Raw genomic sequence first — 15,189 nt, 5'->3', positions numbered from 1 at the left:
CCTGGATATGTGGACCTTTGCCCTCTTAGGGGCTGGTGGAATTGTGTGAACAGGAACCAGCCTGTTAGAACTGGTTCTCCTAACCAAGGAGGTATGACTCCAAGGAGCTGGCTTAAAACCCCGTAGTCTAGGAAATTGAGGGCTCAAAGCTGCTCTCTTCTGGCCTAATTGAGTATAGCAGGGCTTGTGTCATGGCTGAAACTGTGACTACAATGTCTATCTGCCCTCTGTTGAGCTGACCTGAGTTCTAAGCATCCAAAGTATAGTGTCACCAGCTAGAAAGTCGCATAGCTGGAGGTAAATAATCATGATCATCTCCGTGTCATGGGTCAGATCATACATCACCCGTGGGGCCCAAATGCATTCTGGAAATACAAGCAAGATGGAGCTACAAAGGTACAAGCTAAAATTCTAGCAAGTCCTACAAGGAATGTGACAGCCTATGCTGGCCTTAGCTGGTCTGTCCGGACGAACTCACTCCTCACTAGGGACTCCTCACTATGGTTATGCCCACTGTGCCAATGAGTAAGCTAAGCCAAAGAGAGATGAAGTGCCTGTCTCTACAGGATCACATAGACTGCACCAGAAATGGTGGGCTTATGGCTAGGTAAGGATTCTGGTTTGCTCAAGCTCTTGATGCTCTGTACTCATGTATGAAGCATGTCACATGTCTCCTTCATGAGTTTGCTTTGGGACCAAATGAGATATGAAGTTACCAGATGGATGGTGTCCTCCTATCTTGGGTTTTGGCTAGCCTTCTGCCTTCTGGCCAGTCCTGGCAGAGATCCAAGTATGTTTCAGGGAGGCTGTACAACAAGGACTTAACAGACACTTGAGCTGTTTGATCTGACCCAGGCCAGAGTGAAGATAAGCTCAGAGTTTGTGAGTGACTATTGAAACTGCCTGGGGCTTCAGAGCTATGCTAGGGGGCACAGGAGAAGCTGGGGGCACAGAAGAAGCTGGGGGACACAGGAGGAACTGGGAAACACAGGGGGAGCTGGGGGACACAGGAGAAGGTGGGGACACAGGAGGAGCTGGAGAGCACAGAAGAAGCTGGGGGACACAGGAGGAGCTGGGGGGCACAGGAGGATCTGGGGAACACAGGAGAAGCTGGGGGACACAGGAGAAGGCTGTGGAGAGAGGAAATGAAGATGCTCTTAACTATCCCACATACTAAATTTTAAGCTCAATGATGGGTATCTATTTTTATTTTTATTTTCTACTTTATCCTAAATTCTAGTGGTTCCAGTCAGTGCTTTGCAAAGGGCTCCTCACCTTCCTGTTAGTGGTAGAACACAGAGATCTTCCTCCTTTCCTGCCCTTTGACCTACATCCTCTTTCTGACCTCTGAGGTTCTGTAACTCTCCTTCTGTGGTATTACAAAACCAGGGTGTCTGCGCTTTAGGCAGGTGTTAAACATTACAGGATTTCTCTCGTGGGCCCCCCAGATTCCGAGTGCTTTCCATGGGCTCCCTGTGTGGTTCCACTGCAGCAAGTCACCCGGGACTGTTGACGCCTGAGACTGTGTCAGTAAAAATAACTCCTGTCTCTCTAGCTGTCAACACTCCAGTGCACAGAACCTTAATGCCTCGTCACTGAGCCTTGGGTTAGGTGTTGGGTGCATGGGTAGTTGATGCAAATGAGGCAGGAAGCACAACAGGCTGAGTGGGAGTCAGAGACAGGGTTGGGTGATGTGACTGAGCCTCCTTAAGCCTAATTGCCCTAGTGAAACCCTGAACTTGGAAGTGGCTTTATAAAGAGTTCTAGGCTCCCCAGAAGGTGGGGCTTATCGCAAGGGACACTGTGGCTCAGGGCCCGGTAGCTTCACTTCATATAAATGAGAGAATATGTTCTTCTGTCAGTTCTGCCTCCATTCACTCCTGGGGAGACCCAGGAGTGACTAGGAAATACATAGAAGGGATATGTGCCCGGATTTGAGGGGTGATGTCTAGCCCCCACTCTCTGCCTTGTGCCCAGTTGGCTCCTGCTGCCAACACAAGTCCTTGGGCTTCCAAGCTGATCCTGGAATGTTAACGCCAACAAAGCACATTCTTTAGCCGGGTCAGCAGCTCCTGGCCCTGGGTAAAGGAAGGTGGGAGCCAGCATTCCTCCGTCGTGGCCCTGAATAACACCGGTACAGTCTGGTATTCGGGGGTGGCTATTGCAAGCTGGATTAAGGAGCCACCATCACCAGAGATCATAAACTGCTGACCTAGAAGTCCTTCAAGAGCCTACGCTGTGGGAGCATGTCTATAAGCAAGGGGATTTGAAGTTCTGCTTAGTTTCTGACCTGGTTCTGTGTCTGTCTTCTGTAGGGAAGAACTGAAGCAAGAAAGCAGGCAGGGGGACTGGTGAGATGGCTCAGCGGGTAAGAGCACCCGACTGCTCTTCTAAAGGTCCTGAGTTCAAGTCCCATGCAACCACATAGTGGCTCACAACCATCTGTAGTAGGATCTGATGCCCTCTTCTGGTGTCTGAAGACAGCTGCAGTGTACTTACATATAATAAATAAATAAATCTTTTTAAGAAAGAAAGAAAGAAAGAAAGAAAGAAAGAAAGAAAGAAAGAAAGAAAGAAAGAAAGAAAGAAAGAAAGAAAGAAAGAAAGGAAGGAAGGAAGGAAGAAAGAGCAGGCAGGGTACGGCTTCCTCTCACAGTCAGTGCTGTCTCTGGGTTTCTGAATTTCTGACTTTAATTGCACTGTGCTACCTATAGTTCCCACCTGACAGGCTCTCTTGGATGTCCTGAGTCACATGGGTTAGTGACACCATCACAACCTGAAGAGACCTCAGAAAACTGTGGCTAGAGGACTAGAAAAGGAGTGGCTTACATTTGTCATGCACAGAGGGGTGTTCAGGGTGGATGGGACAGGCAGATGGGGAGGGGCTGAGGAGAGAGGGAGTCTGGAGTACTGAGTAGGAAGGGGCAGGCTGGAAGGATAGCCTTTATGGGGAGCTGAGGCTGGGGCTTTTATGAGGGCTGGGAGGCTGAAGGGAAGGTTGAGTTCCTGAGCCTTCAGTCAGATTTATAGCCAAGATCTCCAGAAGGGTGGGGGGAATGCAGCAAAAGCCTGGGCAGAGAGGGTACTAAATATTTCGTGTGGTGATGGGGGTGCAAAGGAAGCCAGTCACTGTGTGAGGGAGAGGGGCTGCCTAGAGTGGAGCCTGCTTCACTAAGGCTCTAGAAGCTCCTGTCCCAGGTCCAACAGGAACAACGTAGAAAGGAAGGCCCCAGTCATCCCTCTTCTTCAAGTCGGGGGTGTGGAGCAGGGGATTCTGGGAACGAGAGTTATATGCCATTGTTTTCTTACGTATGTTTGCTTTTGAGACAGAGAAAAGGACCAAATGCTTATTTCCTGTTGAACGGTAGGCACAATGATTCCAAGTCTTTATCTTGTCCAGGTGAGCGAGCAGGGTGGACCACCCCAAAATGGTGGCCACCTATTCCAAGGCTAACCAGAAGAAAAGCTTCACGAGCCCAGGGAGCCCCCACAAACTCTAAGGCCACTGGCGGCCAGCCTAGAGTCCAACCTGGCTGTTCCTTATGGCACAGGCAAACAAGAAGGCAAATTTTAACTCCCCAAAGCCTTCAGACCCTGCATGCACCAAATGTCCAGACATTTCTCTGTCTCTATCCATCCTCCCGAAGACCCTCTGAGTCATCTGTGAGTTATTTCCTCTTGGAAGGATGGAGGTAGTGCACGCACACACGCATACACACACACACACACACACACACACACACACACAAGCTGTCTATGCAAGAGAAGAGGTCTTGTCAAATTGGAGTTAGGATGGGGCTTAGGCACTGAGTCCTTCTTGGATCCTCCCCAGGGAAAGCCATCTGAAAGGACAATCTGTTGTTCACTTATCAGTACTCTGCTGCAGCCTGTGCTGGCACTGTGCTGGGCATCAGCCAGGTACTAGGCAGAGAGGGCAAATGAGGAAGGTCGGGTAGTCCCTCCGTGGTGGAGTTCTGCAGCTTTCTCAGGAGTCAGAGTACAGAATACCTTTAGGCCTGACTTCTCACTGGTAACACAGAAGGATCTCAGCCCAAGTGTGGTTCTAAAAGTTCCTCTAGTCCCAGTGGCAAACTGTGGTATGGAATCGTTAGGGAGAGAGGTGATGATACAGAGGGGGCAGGGCAGGGCAACAGATGACCCTGACTTGGCAAGAAGCACAGAACGCTGTAGCTGTCCATCCTTCAAATGATAAAGATTCTGGGCATAGAGACATGGCCAAATGGTTGAATTGAAAGGATTCTGAGCTAGGTGTGGTGGCTGGCCTATGCCTTTAATCCCAATGCTTAGAAAGCAGAAGCAAGTTATGGGTTCAAAGCTAGCCTGGTCTACATAGCAAGTTCCAGGCTAGTGGGAGTGGGGGCTACACAGTAAGACCATGTCTCAAACAAAAACAAACAAACAAACAAACAAAAAACCGGGGGGATGGGGTGGGGATGGGAGGTAATTCTAAGTCTGGCCACAGCGGACAATTGAGACCAAGTATACATGAGTTACATGAGTGTGAAATCAAAGCTATGGGCATGACAGATGTCCATAAGGGGGCGTGTATGATGTGTTTGTAAAGATGTGCATGAGTGTGGGTAGCCATTTGCATGAAGAGTGTGCACAGGGAGGCATGTCTGAATGAGAGGGTGGATGGTGAGTACGTGTGTAAGGGGAGCGGGGTGCAAGTGTTAGCGAGAAAGGAGAGTAGGGTACAGGCAGTGTAGATGTGGGGCGGGGGGGTTCTGGAGGCAATGCCAGGAGCTGGCTTAAGGCAGTCAAGGCACACAGACTGCCTGTCTGCAGTGTTCACCCTCAAGAGTCTGTGAGAGCTGGACTATAAGCATTTTGTTCCATAGAGCACACGAGGGCCCTGGGGCTTCTGAAAGGCAGGTACACAGCTGCCCATGCAGCCCAAGTAGCTTTAGCGTTTGAGAAACAAGTCATTGAAACAAAGAGGATCATAGGACAAGGAGAGCACAACTTTTCTCGGCATCAGTGTAGGGCACTCAGGGAATCTGGCTCTGGCCACCGGCTGGCTCTCCCCCCTTCCCTGGGGACCGTGCCTCCATCCACTGGCACTGTGATGGGGAAGGAACAAGGCTGGAGACCCACCACCAGAACATGTTCCAAGCTTTCCACTCTAAGCCTCAGCTCCCCTCAGGGTCAGCTCAGATCTTGCCTTGCCTTGCCTTGGCCTCTTCCAGTCAGTGCAGGAAATGTGTGCTCTTGCGCTCTTCTTGGGAGGCCCGGCTCTAACCGTGGGCTTGATGCAGGAGTTCAGGAGTCAGGGAATTCTTGTTTTCCCTGCCCTGCTCGTTGAACTTGGTGTGATGGTGACCTTCATTTGCTCTTAATTTCCTGCATGCATGAAGTCTAGACTCTTCCACAAGGCATGTAGAGGTTTTGTTGTGGATCTGCTGGCCTGCATTACAGTCTCATGTCCCCAGAAATGCCTCTGCATTCTTCCACATGCTCTCCCCAATATCTAAATCCTTTCAGTAGTCCTGATTTTCAGGGGATGGGGTGAGACGGGGTCTCTCCATGTAGCTCTGACTGTCCTGGAACTTACTATGTAGGCTGGCCTCAAACTTACAGAGATCCCCCTGCCTCTGAGTGTTGGAACTAAAAGTAAGCATCGTGTCCAGTTTCTGACTCTGAAAGTCTGAGTCTCATTATGTTGCCCAGCTGGGCATCAACCCCCTTCTATGCTCAAGAGACTTGCCTCAGAGCTGACCAGGGAACTGAAGCAGGTACTGTACCACCTTGTGAGACAGACTGGGGAATTCAGAAGGGTATGGGACCTTCTGAAGGGTGTGGTGTGGGGAGGCCTGTGGCAACTGGATGTGTGAGGCCTGAGGCAGGCCGTTGGCTGTGCTCCCTCTGAGATGTGAGGCATATAGAACCACACGTTTTAACACAGACATCAAGGGCTTCCCTCACCCCTCACTGAGGTATCCCTAGTCTTACCACAATGGACCTTGGGCGGGAGTGACCCTAACAGATACCAGCTCCAGCTCTAAATTGCTCTGATAAGGTCAATATCTAATTCAACCTCATAGAACCTGCTGGGCCTCTAAGGTTCCAACTATCTTAAAAGGATCCAATTCTATCCTCAGATGTGGGGCCATTATAACTGTATGGCTTGGCTCCTCTTGGGTTGGGAGTGATATGGGCAGGACAGAAGTAGAGGTTGGAAAGGGAGAGGGAGTCACATGTAAAGCAGCTTGCTCTGAGAAGCCACCTGTCCTCTGTAGCTCCCCGACTTTTTTTTTCTAATGGTTAGTTCAGGGGTATTTGGATCCATAAGCAATGGAGGTTTCTTTGTGGTCTGTTCATTAGAGGCCACAATCTTCCACTTCACCTCAGTGAGGAAAAAACTGCTAGGCCAGCAGGTGGCAGTGTCCTCCTGGCACCCAAAGGTAAAGCCAACAATCCACCTCCCTTCAAGATCCAGGTTTCACTAGGTCCTTGAAGATCCAGCGGGGACTATGACCCCTACCACCACACCAGAAAGAAGGGCCTCTGACCCCTGAAGCCCTGATAGGCTATCCTCCAGCTCTGGCTCCTTGGGAGGTAATTAATCACCTGAGCCCTGCCTCGTCCACAGCCTGGGGGGAAGGGGGGGGCTGAGGGGGGGGTCATTATTCTTGGTGTCCTCCGGGCCAACTCAGAGCTAGTTCAGTTTGCTTTCTGTGCTGAGGATGGGACTCAGGTCCCTGAGCATGCTGGGTAAGTGCTCTTCCCCAAGCTAGGTTCTAATCCAATATGAATGACTGGGAAGTAGCACAAAGGGCTGCTGTGTAGGCCAAAGGGAAGGCACATCCATCCATCCTTCTGACCCCCATATGGCTGCCCAATTGCTTTTAAGTCAATGAACAGGTCTTTCATCTTTTGCCTAAAATGAGCTTCAGCTGAATTGATCAAGGTTAGACATGGGTATAACCTAGAAAAGATTGAATGGTCACAACCTTGGCCAAACATACGTGTGTGTGTGTGTGTGTGTGTGTGTGTGTCTGTGTGTGTGTGTCTGTGTGTGTGTGTGTGTGTCTGTGTGTGTGTGTGTCTGTGTGTGTGTACCAAGAGAAGGAAAAACTGGTTGGTTTTCTCTTTGAGCTCTTTGAGAATGGGACAGCTGTGGCCTAGGGAAGGTAGCACTCTTCAAGGGGAACCATCAAGAGCAGGTGGCCAATGGGTCCCTCGTTCTCGGGAGAACACAGTGGGAGATGATCTCATGGGGTTTCCTATCTACAAACCAGGACCCTCCTGCCTTGTCTCCAGGGTCCAAAGAAGACAGGGATAAAGATGCCAATTGTTGTGCTGCTGTTATTAACCAGAGTGCAATTAATCCACCCTTTGTGGATTTGGAAGCCACAGTGTATGTAAATGAGATGGTTTCAGGCAGAAACACTCTGAGAGCTGCTGTTCGGACACAGAGTGGCCAGGCCTCAGGTCAGGAGAAGGTGGCAGAAGGCAGAATACAGAAGATATTAACACTCCATCATCACATGCCCAACAGGGACCTGAGAGAAAGAGTCTCTTCTGCCAAAGCTGTTGGCCTGGTGTGTGAGCCCCCAGCTTCCTTCCTACACAACTGCCCTAGCTTCAAGTGCAATTCCTGATAGGTAGGTGAGATCTGGGGCAGGTCTACAGTTGACTTCTATATGGGGAATGGATGTCAACCAAAGAGAAACAAGGGGTTGGGGGTGCCCTGTTCTTCATTAGTTTATCTCTCATGATACTCAAACTACCTCAGAGATGGGGAAGGACAACAAGGATCTCCCTTTGGGTGGCAACTGCCCTCCACCTCAGGAGGTAGGCGAGAGGAAGGAACTTTGCCCTGCTGTGTCTGAGCACTGAGTGAGGCTTCTCCCCAGTCCACAGCCCAGCACTGACTGACTGGCGGGAGTCAGCTCTGCTTTCTGAGAGTGCAGGGTTAGAGAGAGGTCACTGAGAGCCCCAGGGCTTGACCTCTCTGTCTCTTCACAGGAGTAGGAGCCTGAGGAAGTAGTCCAAACTGCTTTGATGAGACCATTCCTCATGTCAGGACTGGAGTGATGCTGTCCAGGCAAAGGCGCTGCTCGGGCCAGCTAGGAGTCAGAGACAAACAGTGCCTCTACCGCATCGCTCAGTCCCTGGCTGACACCCCCCACAGCCAGGAGGCAGTTCTTGAAGACAATGCTGGAGCAGGCACAGCGGGGCGTGGGCATGGGGGGGAGTGCCTCCCACTTGTTCTTCTCAGGGTGGAATGCTTCTGCTGTCTCCAGGACAGTGGGCTGGTTTCCTGAAAGTAACAGGGGAATCAGACCTTAGACCAAGGAGCCCAGCCACCAAGCCATGTCCCACAGTGACCATCTCCCAACCCAGAAGCAAAAACTTTGTCCCTTCTTTTCCTTTTCATCTTAAAAATAGAATTGTTTTTTCCTGTCTTAGATATCAGAGGCTTTTAGAATACCACTGCCTCACTCCTGATTTTATACACACACAGACACACACACACACAGCTTCCCTCATAATCTAGCCCATATAGTTGTTCATGAATGAGTATGTCTACACTGAGTAAACTCTGGCTGTTCACACACACACACACACACACACACACACTGCCTTTATCACTGTGTCCTAAAGACTTCAGTGTGCCTCTAAGTCCCAGACTTTCCTTCAAAATAGCAGTAGTCTTGGGCTCAAACCCAGAATTAGAAGCACTTGTTTGATCACATGCTTTGCTATCCTAAGAGAGCCGGATATCCACAATGGCGTTAGGTCAAGGAAAGATGAAGACTTTCCCTTTGTCTCCAGCTATCCCCAGAAAGGGACTCGGGGACCTGGGTGCAGCCCAGGAGCTCATGTGTCCTTTATGATTTATAGATCTCCATCTTCCTATTTCCAAATGGAAAGAACATATGTGGAAAGGCCCATGGAAAGGTCAAGTCCAGACCACACTGAATTCTTTGGAGTAACTCAGTGGGAGGTACGCATGGAGTCAGTACCATCCGTGGCTCCAGTGCAGTGTCAAGGACCTCCCAAGCTCCAGGGTCACAACACAGCACAGTGGAGATGCTCTATCCTTACCAAGGCCCCCAGCCACTATGACCCTTCCACTCAGACCACCAGCCACAAAGTCTGCCCGGCGTTTCTTGAGGAAGAATGAGCGTTCCATCTTCAGCCATCCCCCTGCAAGCCGCGCATAATGACAGGACAGAGAAAACGGATTAGGGGATTAGGCGCTGAAGTTCTCTAACAAATACAAATGAATCCCATGTGGCTCTCACCCTGGTGGCCGCGCCCCTTTCATTCACCCTGGCATCCAGGGTGCAGAGAGCATGCCCTGTTGATTGAAATGATACCCTCTACCACTTGGGTCTTCTTGGGTGCTTGTCCCAGTCTAAAGTACAGACTTCCCGTGAGCCCCCTGTTCTATTTAGATTTCCCACAGGAATCTGATTAAAGACAATGAGAGGCATAATCAAGATTCCTGATTCTCCATCAGCAAAGGAAGAGGCCCTCCCTAAGCTGGTCCTGCACAGATACTGGGGATGGAGAGAGGAAAGGCCATAGTGAAAACAGACAAGCAGGCCAAAGGAGCCCTGAAAAGAATCTGACTCCAAGCATATCCGTGAGTTAGGAAGGATGCTCAAACTCCAGAGAAGGTCTGCCTGGATATGTAAGCAGCCGGCCCCAGGGAGATTGTCCTGATGGGGAAAGTGGGAATCAGTCAGAAGAGACCAAGGAGCCAAGGGAATGGGGACCCAGCTCACCCTGTTCCATGTCGAACACATCCATTGTCCGGAGGAACTTGGGCTGCCGGTACAGACGGCCCTGCCGCAGGCCTCCTAGGCTGTATAAGTGGTTGTCCAGGGTCACAAAGCTGGAGAAGGCCCGTTTACAGGGAATGTTGGGGAACTTGGTCCAGGACCGAGACTCTATATCAAAGACCTCGAAGGCATTGACTGCATACTTAGATTGTCGTCCCCCTGGAGGTGGGGAAGTGGGACAGGGTAGAGAGTAGAGGGTGAATTAAAAAGAAGAAAAAGGAAAAAAAAAAAAAGCAGTTCCTGAGAACAGAGAGGACTGGGCTTGCTCTTCTGTTATTCAGTCCTTTGAAAGACTCCTCAAGGGCTAGGGCAATGTGATTATCCCCCATGGCCATGAAATGCTCAGACTGTAGGCATCCCTTTCCAGGGAACTCACCCAAGGGAACAAGGACAGGAGATGAACAAGTAGCTTGTCCTTACCCAGCACATAGATCTTGGAGCCCCGGAGGAAGGAGGTGGCAGCGTATCTTGGGGTGGGCATGGGAGCTAGTGACACCCACATGTCCTTCAGCATGTCATAGTGTTGCAAGTAGTTGTGTGGACGTAGGTCCAGGCCCATCCCTCCTGCGGCATACACTCGATAATCTAAGAAAAAGATCACAGAGAGACATGGTTCAGTTCCCCCGGCACTCAGAGACAGGCCCGGCGGCATCCACCATCTTTCATAGGTCATGACAAGTTCCCAGCCTTTGCTCGGCTAGTGAATTGCAGCTGCTTTGGTAGTGTGGGGAGCACCATTTAAAGTCTCTATTCTGGCTAATCTTCCTGAACCTTCGGATGGACTATGTGCCTCGGCTTATGTCAAGTCCTTGGCAAAGCCTGATGTACTAACCTCTGCACAGAGACAGATGGCAGTGAAGCCTAGCCCTAGATGATCCTTTGCGGGTTTGTCCCTCCACTGTCCTCCTTTCTAGGCAGCCAGAGTGGAAGCCCAGGAAAAAGGCTTTTGTAATGACCTCCGCTAGTGAACTGACTCCTAGCAACTCTCAGATCATTCTCCAGCTGGTGAAGTCGGTTAGAACTAGAGTTAGCCCCTACTCACTGGCCTACACACTGGGTTCTCAGTGGTTCTGTCTGCTACTCCGGTGGGGAAATGGCATCTTCATTCACAGGTATAGAAGCCTGCAGGATATGGAAGGCGCCTGTGCTGAATGGAAAGAGGCCAGATCTGAAAGAGGAGGAGGAGGCAGCGGCAGTGGCAGCTTTACGGAATTGACCCTTCAGGAACCTTGGCCTGAGAGCAGGGAGTCTCCACCTTTCTCTTCTGCTCTTGGCAGTGGGTAGCTTTCTGGGGATTCGGCACACTGTACCCAAGTGCATGGGCAAACATTTGTGCTTCCCTAGACTGTGTCTGAATGGGTCCTTTTCTCAGGGATCTTCTGTTCCTGCATGGAGTTTTTGCTCCCAGCAGCCCTCCTCATGGCCTTCCTCACAATGGCTCTCTGACTGGTTACCACTGTAGGAAGTGAGCCTTATTTCCCACTAGCCCCAGACATCCTGGGAGGGGATCCTAGCCCTCAGCCTAAGGCTGGGGCGGGACTTGATAAGCACCTGATTAGCACCAATTCCACCTTCTCTTCTGGAAACACCCCCTTCTGGAAAGACTCTAACCACTCCACAGTCATTCAGCTCTGGGCTCAGTTTGGACCCATCCTCCTCCATCTGGGTTCTCTGAGCTTCGAAGCAGGGCCCAGAGGACTTGGCTGGGTGCCTCCCAAATGATGGTATCACCATTGCTCTGTAGTCACATGTAACTGATACCAGCTTGATCTGTTTCTCCCAATACACTGCAGATTGAGAATCTGTTCATCTATGAAACCAGCACAAACAGCCGGCATTAAACATCTTCCAGCCTAACCGTTGATCCCATTTGGCTTTATGGAGCACAGGCATGGTCATTACTGACTATCTATTTAACCTTAGAGAATTAACCTTCCTGGGCTTCATGCTGCTGCTTCTAAAATAAGAATGGAAGCAGCACTTGTCTCATTGGACATATTGAACGTCCAAAGGGATAAAGCACCAAATGGGAAACCTTAATTCTTTTTTTTTAAAGGATTTATTTATTTATTTATTTATTTATTTATTTATTTATTATATGTAAGTACACTGTAGCTGTCCTCAGACACTCCAGAAGAGGGAGTCAGATCTCGTTACAGATGGTTGTGAGCCACCATGTGGTTGCTGGGATTTGAACTCCAGACCTTCGGAAGAGCAGTCGGGTGCTCTTACCCACTGAGCCATCTTACCAGCCCCGGAAGCCTTAATTCTTAACTTACAGCATCATTTATTGAAGCTAGAGATGGGGTGTGGTCTATACTCATTATTCTCAGTGTCCCCAGAGGTGTCTAGGCCTTACTTTTTTTTTTCTTAAAAAATAAATAAATAAATAAGGTCTCACTATGTTGGGTCTTACTATGTAGCTTGATCTCATACGCCTTCTGCTCTAGCAGAGGCAAGTTTTTGTTTTTGTTTTGCTTTGTTTTTTTCAAGGCAGAGTTTCTCTGCGTAGTCTTGGCTATCCTAGAACTTTGTAGTCCAGGCTAGCCTCTGAGATTCGCCTGCTTCTGCCTCCCACGTACTGGAATGAAAGGTATGCACCACTAAACTCTACTGCCAGGGAAGTCTTGGATTTGCCCCTCTCTGCCTCGGCCTCCAGAGTAGTTAGGATTGCAAGCCTTCAGCACCAGGCCTGGCTTTTCACCCTCTTGACAGGCCGGTCACGGAAACCCTACTGTCTACCCTGCCTGAGGGGGTTCTGGGCCCCAGCTTCTCCACAATCATGCTCAGAGCCCAAATTTTCTACCCTTTTCCTTCCTCCCCAGGGTCTAAGACTGTTCCAGGGGCAAACCAGATGCTTAAGGAAAGCTGTTTTCTGATCTGGCTGTGTGTTAGCCAGTCAGCAGCGGTATAATAGTAAGAGAGACAGGGACGGATGGGAAAGCGAAAGCTCACCCCACCAAGCCTACGGTGTGGAGGCAACTGTATATGAACTTGGGGTCTCTTAACTCCCATTCTCAGAAAACTTTGTGTGTTTAGCAAAACTGCAATGGGACCCCCTCGACATCACAGATTGTATTAGGCCCAAGAAGAGCGAAATGAAGGCTGTGAGAAAGCGAGAATTTTAAAACCACATGCAAGCAAGAGAACCTGGATAATAATGCAACATGAAACAACCTTTTGGAACATTCTGACCTCCACTCAGTAAGTCTGAAACTTAAGTCAGAAGTAAAGGAAGATCCTGGGATCGGGTCTCAAAGCCTCCTTGGGGGGCCTGGTAATGGTAGAAGGATGGGGTGAGCATCCTCAGGAACCTACATAGGTAGGTTTGGGGGAGGGGGCAGGCAGCCAAGGGCAAATGTGGTCATTCGGCTGAATGCCAGGGTCTGTAGAGTCATTGCAGATAACCCCGTGGCTCACACCTTGGCTCTCCCTCTGCAGTGGCCTGCCCAGCCTGCTGGAGCTGACTCCTGGCATCAGATGGAATTCCTAGACATTTCACCTGCTCAGTGTCCCTTTCCAATCTTTAATGTAAGGGCACTGGGTCTCTAGTTTTAGTTCTTAATGTAAGGCTCGAATGTTATGGGGAATGTGTATTGGCCACCCAAATCATGTTGCCTTACACCCGTGTCCCCCGAGACCCTTTACTTTCTTCCCTAATGCCCACCCTCAACCCTGGCCCCACTTGCCTTTGGCTGTGACAGAAATGCCCATGGCAGCCTCGCGCAGGACGCTTCTCTTCTTCCACTTGCCCTCATCGATGTTGTACATTTCCACGACCTTCACAGGCAGTTGATTGGTGCCCACACCCCCGATCACCATAATCCGCTTTCCTAGGGCAGTGATCGCTACCCCGGCCCGGGCTGTGGGCAAGGAGGGCAGGGAGGTCCACTGGTCGGCCTCGGGGGAGTAGACCTCGAAGCAGTCCATAGGGACGCCATTGTCATCACATCCCCCGATGGCATAGACCTGCCCCCCAGTCTCCAGCAGTGAGCAATAGACCCGGCGGCTAGGCAGTGGAGCAAGGCGCTTCCACTGAAAGTCCTTGACATTGGGCACTTCCATGGCAGCCCGGGGGAGGGCCCTGCTCGCGCGCCCCCACAGCGTCCGGGCAAGGTCCAGCCCCGGGGCCCGCGGGCTACACGGTGCCGGCCGGCGCGTCCCCTCTCTCAGCCTCCATCTCGCGCTGCACGGGCTCCCCGCCGACGCCCGCTGGCTTCTCCGGGTCCCCTGGGTGTCAGCGGGGCAGCGACGTCCACGCCTGGCTCCGCGGGAAGAACCGGGCGAATCTAGGGCAGCAGGGTGCCGGCGGTAGCTCACCCTGGGTCAACTTTGCAGGATGCGCCCCGCCCCGCCCGGTCCCCCGGAGCCCACCCCAACGCGCGTGGGCGCCGCGCTCGCCCAGCACTAGCTCCCGGGCGGCGCCCACAGCCGCGCGAGGCTTTCACGGTCCGCCTGGCAGCCGCGGAGCGGAGGACAGCGCTCCCTGCCCTTCCCAGCCCGCACGCCGCCGTCACCGGCGCAGGAGAGCGGTCGCCAGAAGCCGAGCTCCGGCCGGAGGACCCCGGCTCCCCGCACCGCCTCCCTGCAGCTTCCACACCTGGGCAGGAGCCCACGCGCCCCGAGGCGGAGGCTGTGGCCTGTGCGTCAGCCCGGGCGCCCAGGGCGAGCGAGAGCAGGGCCTGCGGTGTCTACAGGGTCGGAGACAGCCGGAGCAGGAGCCGGGTGCCCAGATGACAGGCAGATCCTGCCAGCGTGGGGGCGGGCGTTTGCGAGTGTTTGTTTTGGGTGAGGAGGCGGAGAGGCCAATTACCCGGTTTGTCTACAGTACACAGACCCAGTTCGTGACAGGCTGGCTTTGTTTGGGGGGGAGGTATGCTCACATGGTCTAACCTCAGAAGCCAGTTAGGAGGCATAGATGTGGCAGGGATCTGCCGATCTAACAATTCTCACTCGTGTGCATGTAATTCACACAGAATCTTCTTTCCCTCCTAAGTGGAGACGTCTACAAAGCTTCAAATAAAGTCATAGACAGGGAAACCACAACTGAACACACCAATAGACAAGCTGGGAGGACCTCACCTTCCAAACCCTTGTGCATCTATAGTGTGCAAACCTGATTAACAAATCCCGGCCCTTAGCAGCAACTGCAGGACTAGGTGGATGGTCTCTCAAACCACCCAGCAACAGACCCTTCAGAACTGTAGTATCCAGTAATTCAAGTGCCCATGATATACCGGACCACCTAGTGGTGTCTCCCCAAGCCCACGGGGTCCTCCTCTCTGGCTTCCTTCCATTCAGAAAGGCTCAAGCTCGGGAACCTGACAGACTGCTGTTCAAATGTTCGCTCTGGAAAACTTAGCTTCAGTTT

The 15,189-nt window shown here is 51.5% G+C and overlaps 1 protein-coding gene across 2 annotated transcripts; it reads right to left on the bottom strand.

Moving 5' to 3' along the window:
• Nucleotides 1–7,305: 7,305 nt before the first annotated feature.
• Nucleotides 7,306–14,552, bottom strand: Klhdc8a (kelch domain containing 8A). Of its 2 annotated transcripts, XM_021171208.2 has the most exons (5): nt 13,508–14,552; nt 10,239–10,403; nt 9,762–9,977; nt 9,076–9,177; nt 7,306–8,287 (listed from the first exon to the last, which is right to left on the bottom strand). In XM_021171208.2, exons 1-5 carry the CDS (start codon nt 13,881–13,883, stop codon nt 8,094–8,096), a joined length of 1,053 nt encoding a protein of 350 aa, XP_021026867.1. In that variant the 5' UTR covers nt 13,884–14,552; the 3' UTR covers nt 7,306–8,093. The 2 variants fall into 2 exon arrangements, with proteins under 2 accessions (XP_021026867.1, XP_029332013.1); XM_029476153.1 differs by lacking the exon at nt 9,076–9,177 and having other exon boundaries at nt 7,310–8,287.
• Nucleotides 14,553–15,189: the final 637 nt, after the last annotated feature.

Source organism: Mus caroli, chromosome 1 (assembly GCF_900094665.2).
Source record: "Mus caroli chromosome 1, CAROLI_EIJ_v1.1, whole genome shotgun sequence".
Taxonomy (NCBI): domain Eukaryota; kingdom Metazoa; phylum Chordata; class Mammalia; order Rodentia; family Muridae; genus Mus; species Mus caroli.
Note: the sequence above shows the minus strand (reverse complement) of the source record. Positions and strands in the feature narration are given on the sequence as shown.

Coding starts and splice junctions, on each gene's coding strand:
- Klhdc8a (XM_021171208.2), bottom strand. CDS start 13,883: ATGGAAGTGCCCAATGTCAAGGACTTTCAGTGGAAGCGCCTTGCTCCA. Junction 9,178..9,761: donor TGTGTTCGACATGGAACAGG/GTGAGCTGGGTC, acceptor CGCGGCTTGCAG/GGGGATGGCTGAAGATGGAA. Junction 8,288..9,075: donor CATAGTGGCTGGGGGCCTTG/GTAAGGATAGAG, acceptor TGTTACTTTCAG/GAAACCAGCCCACTGTCCTG.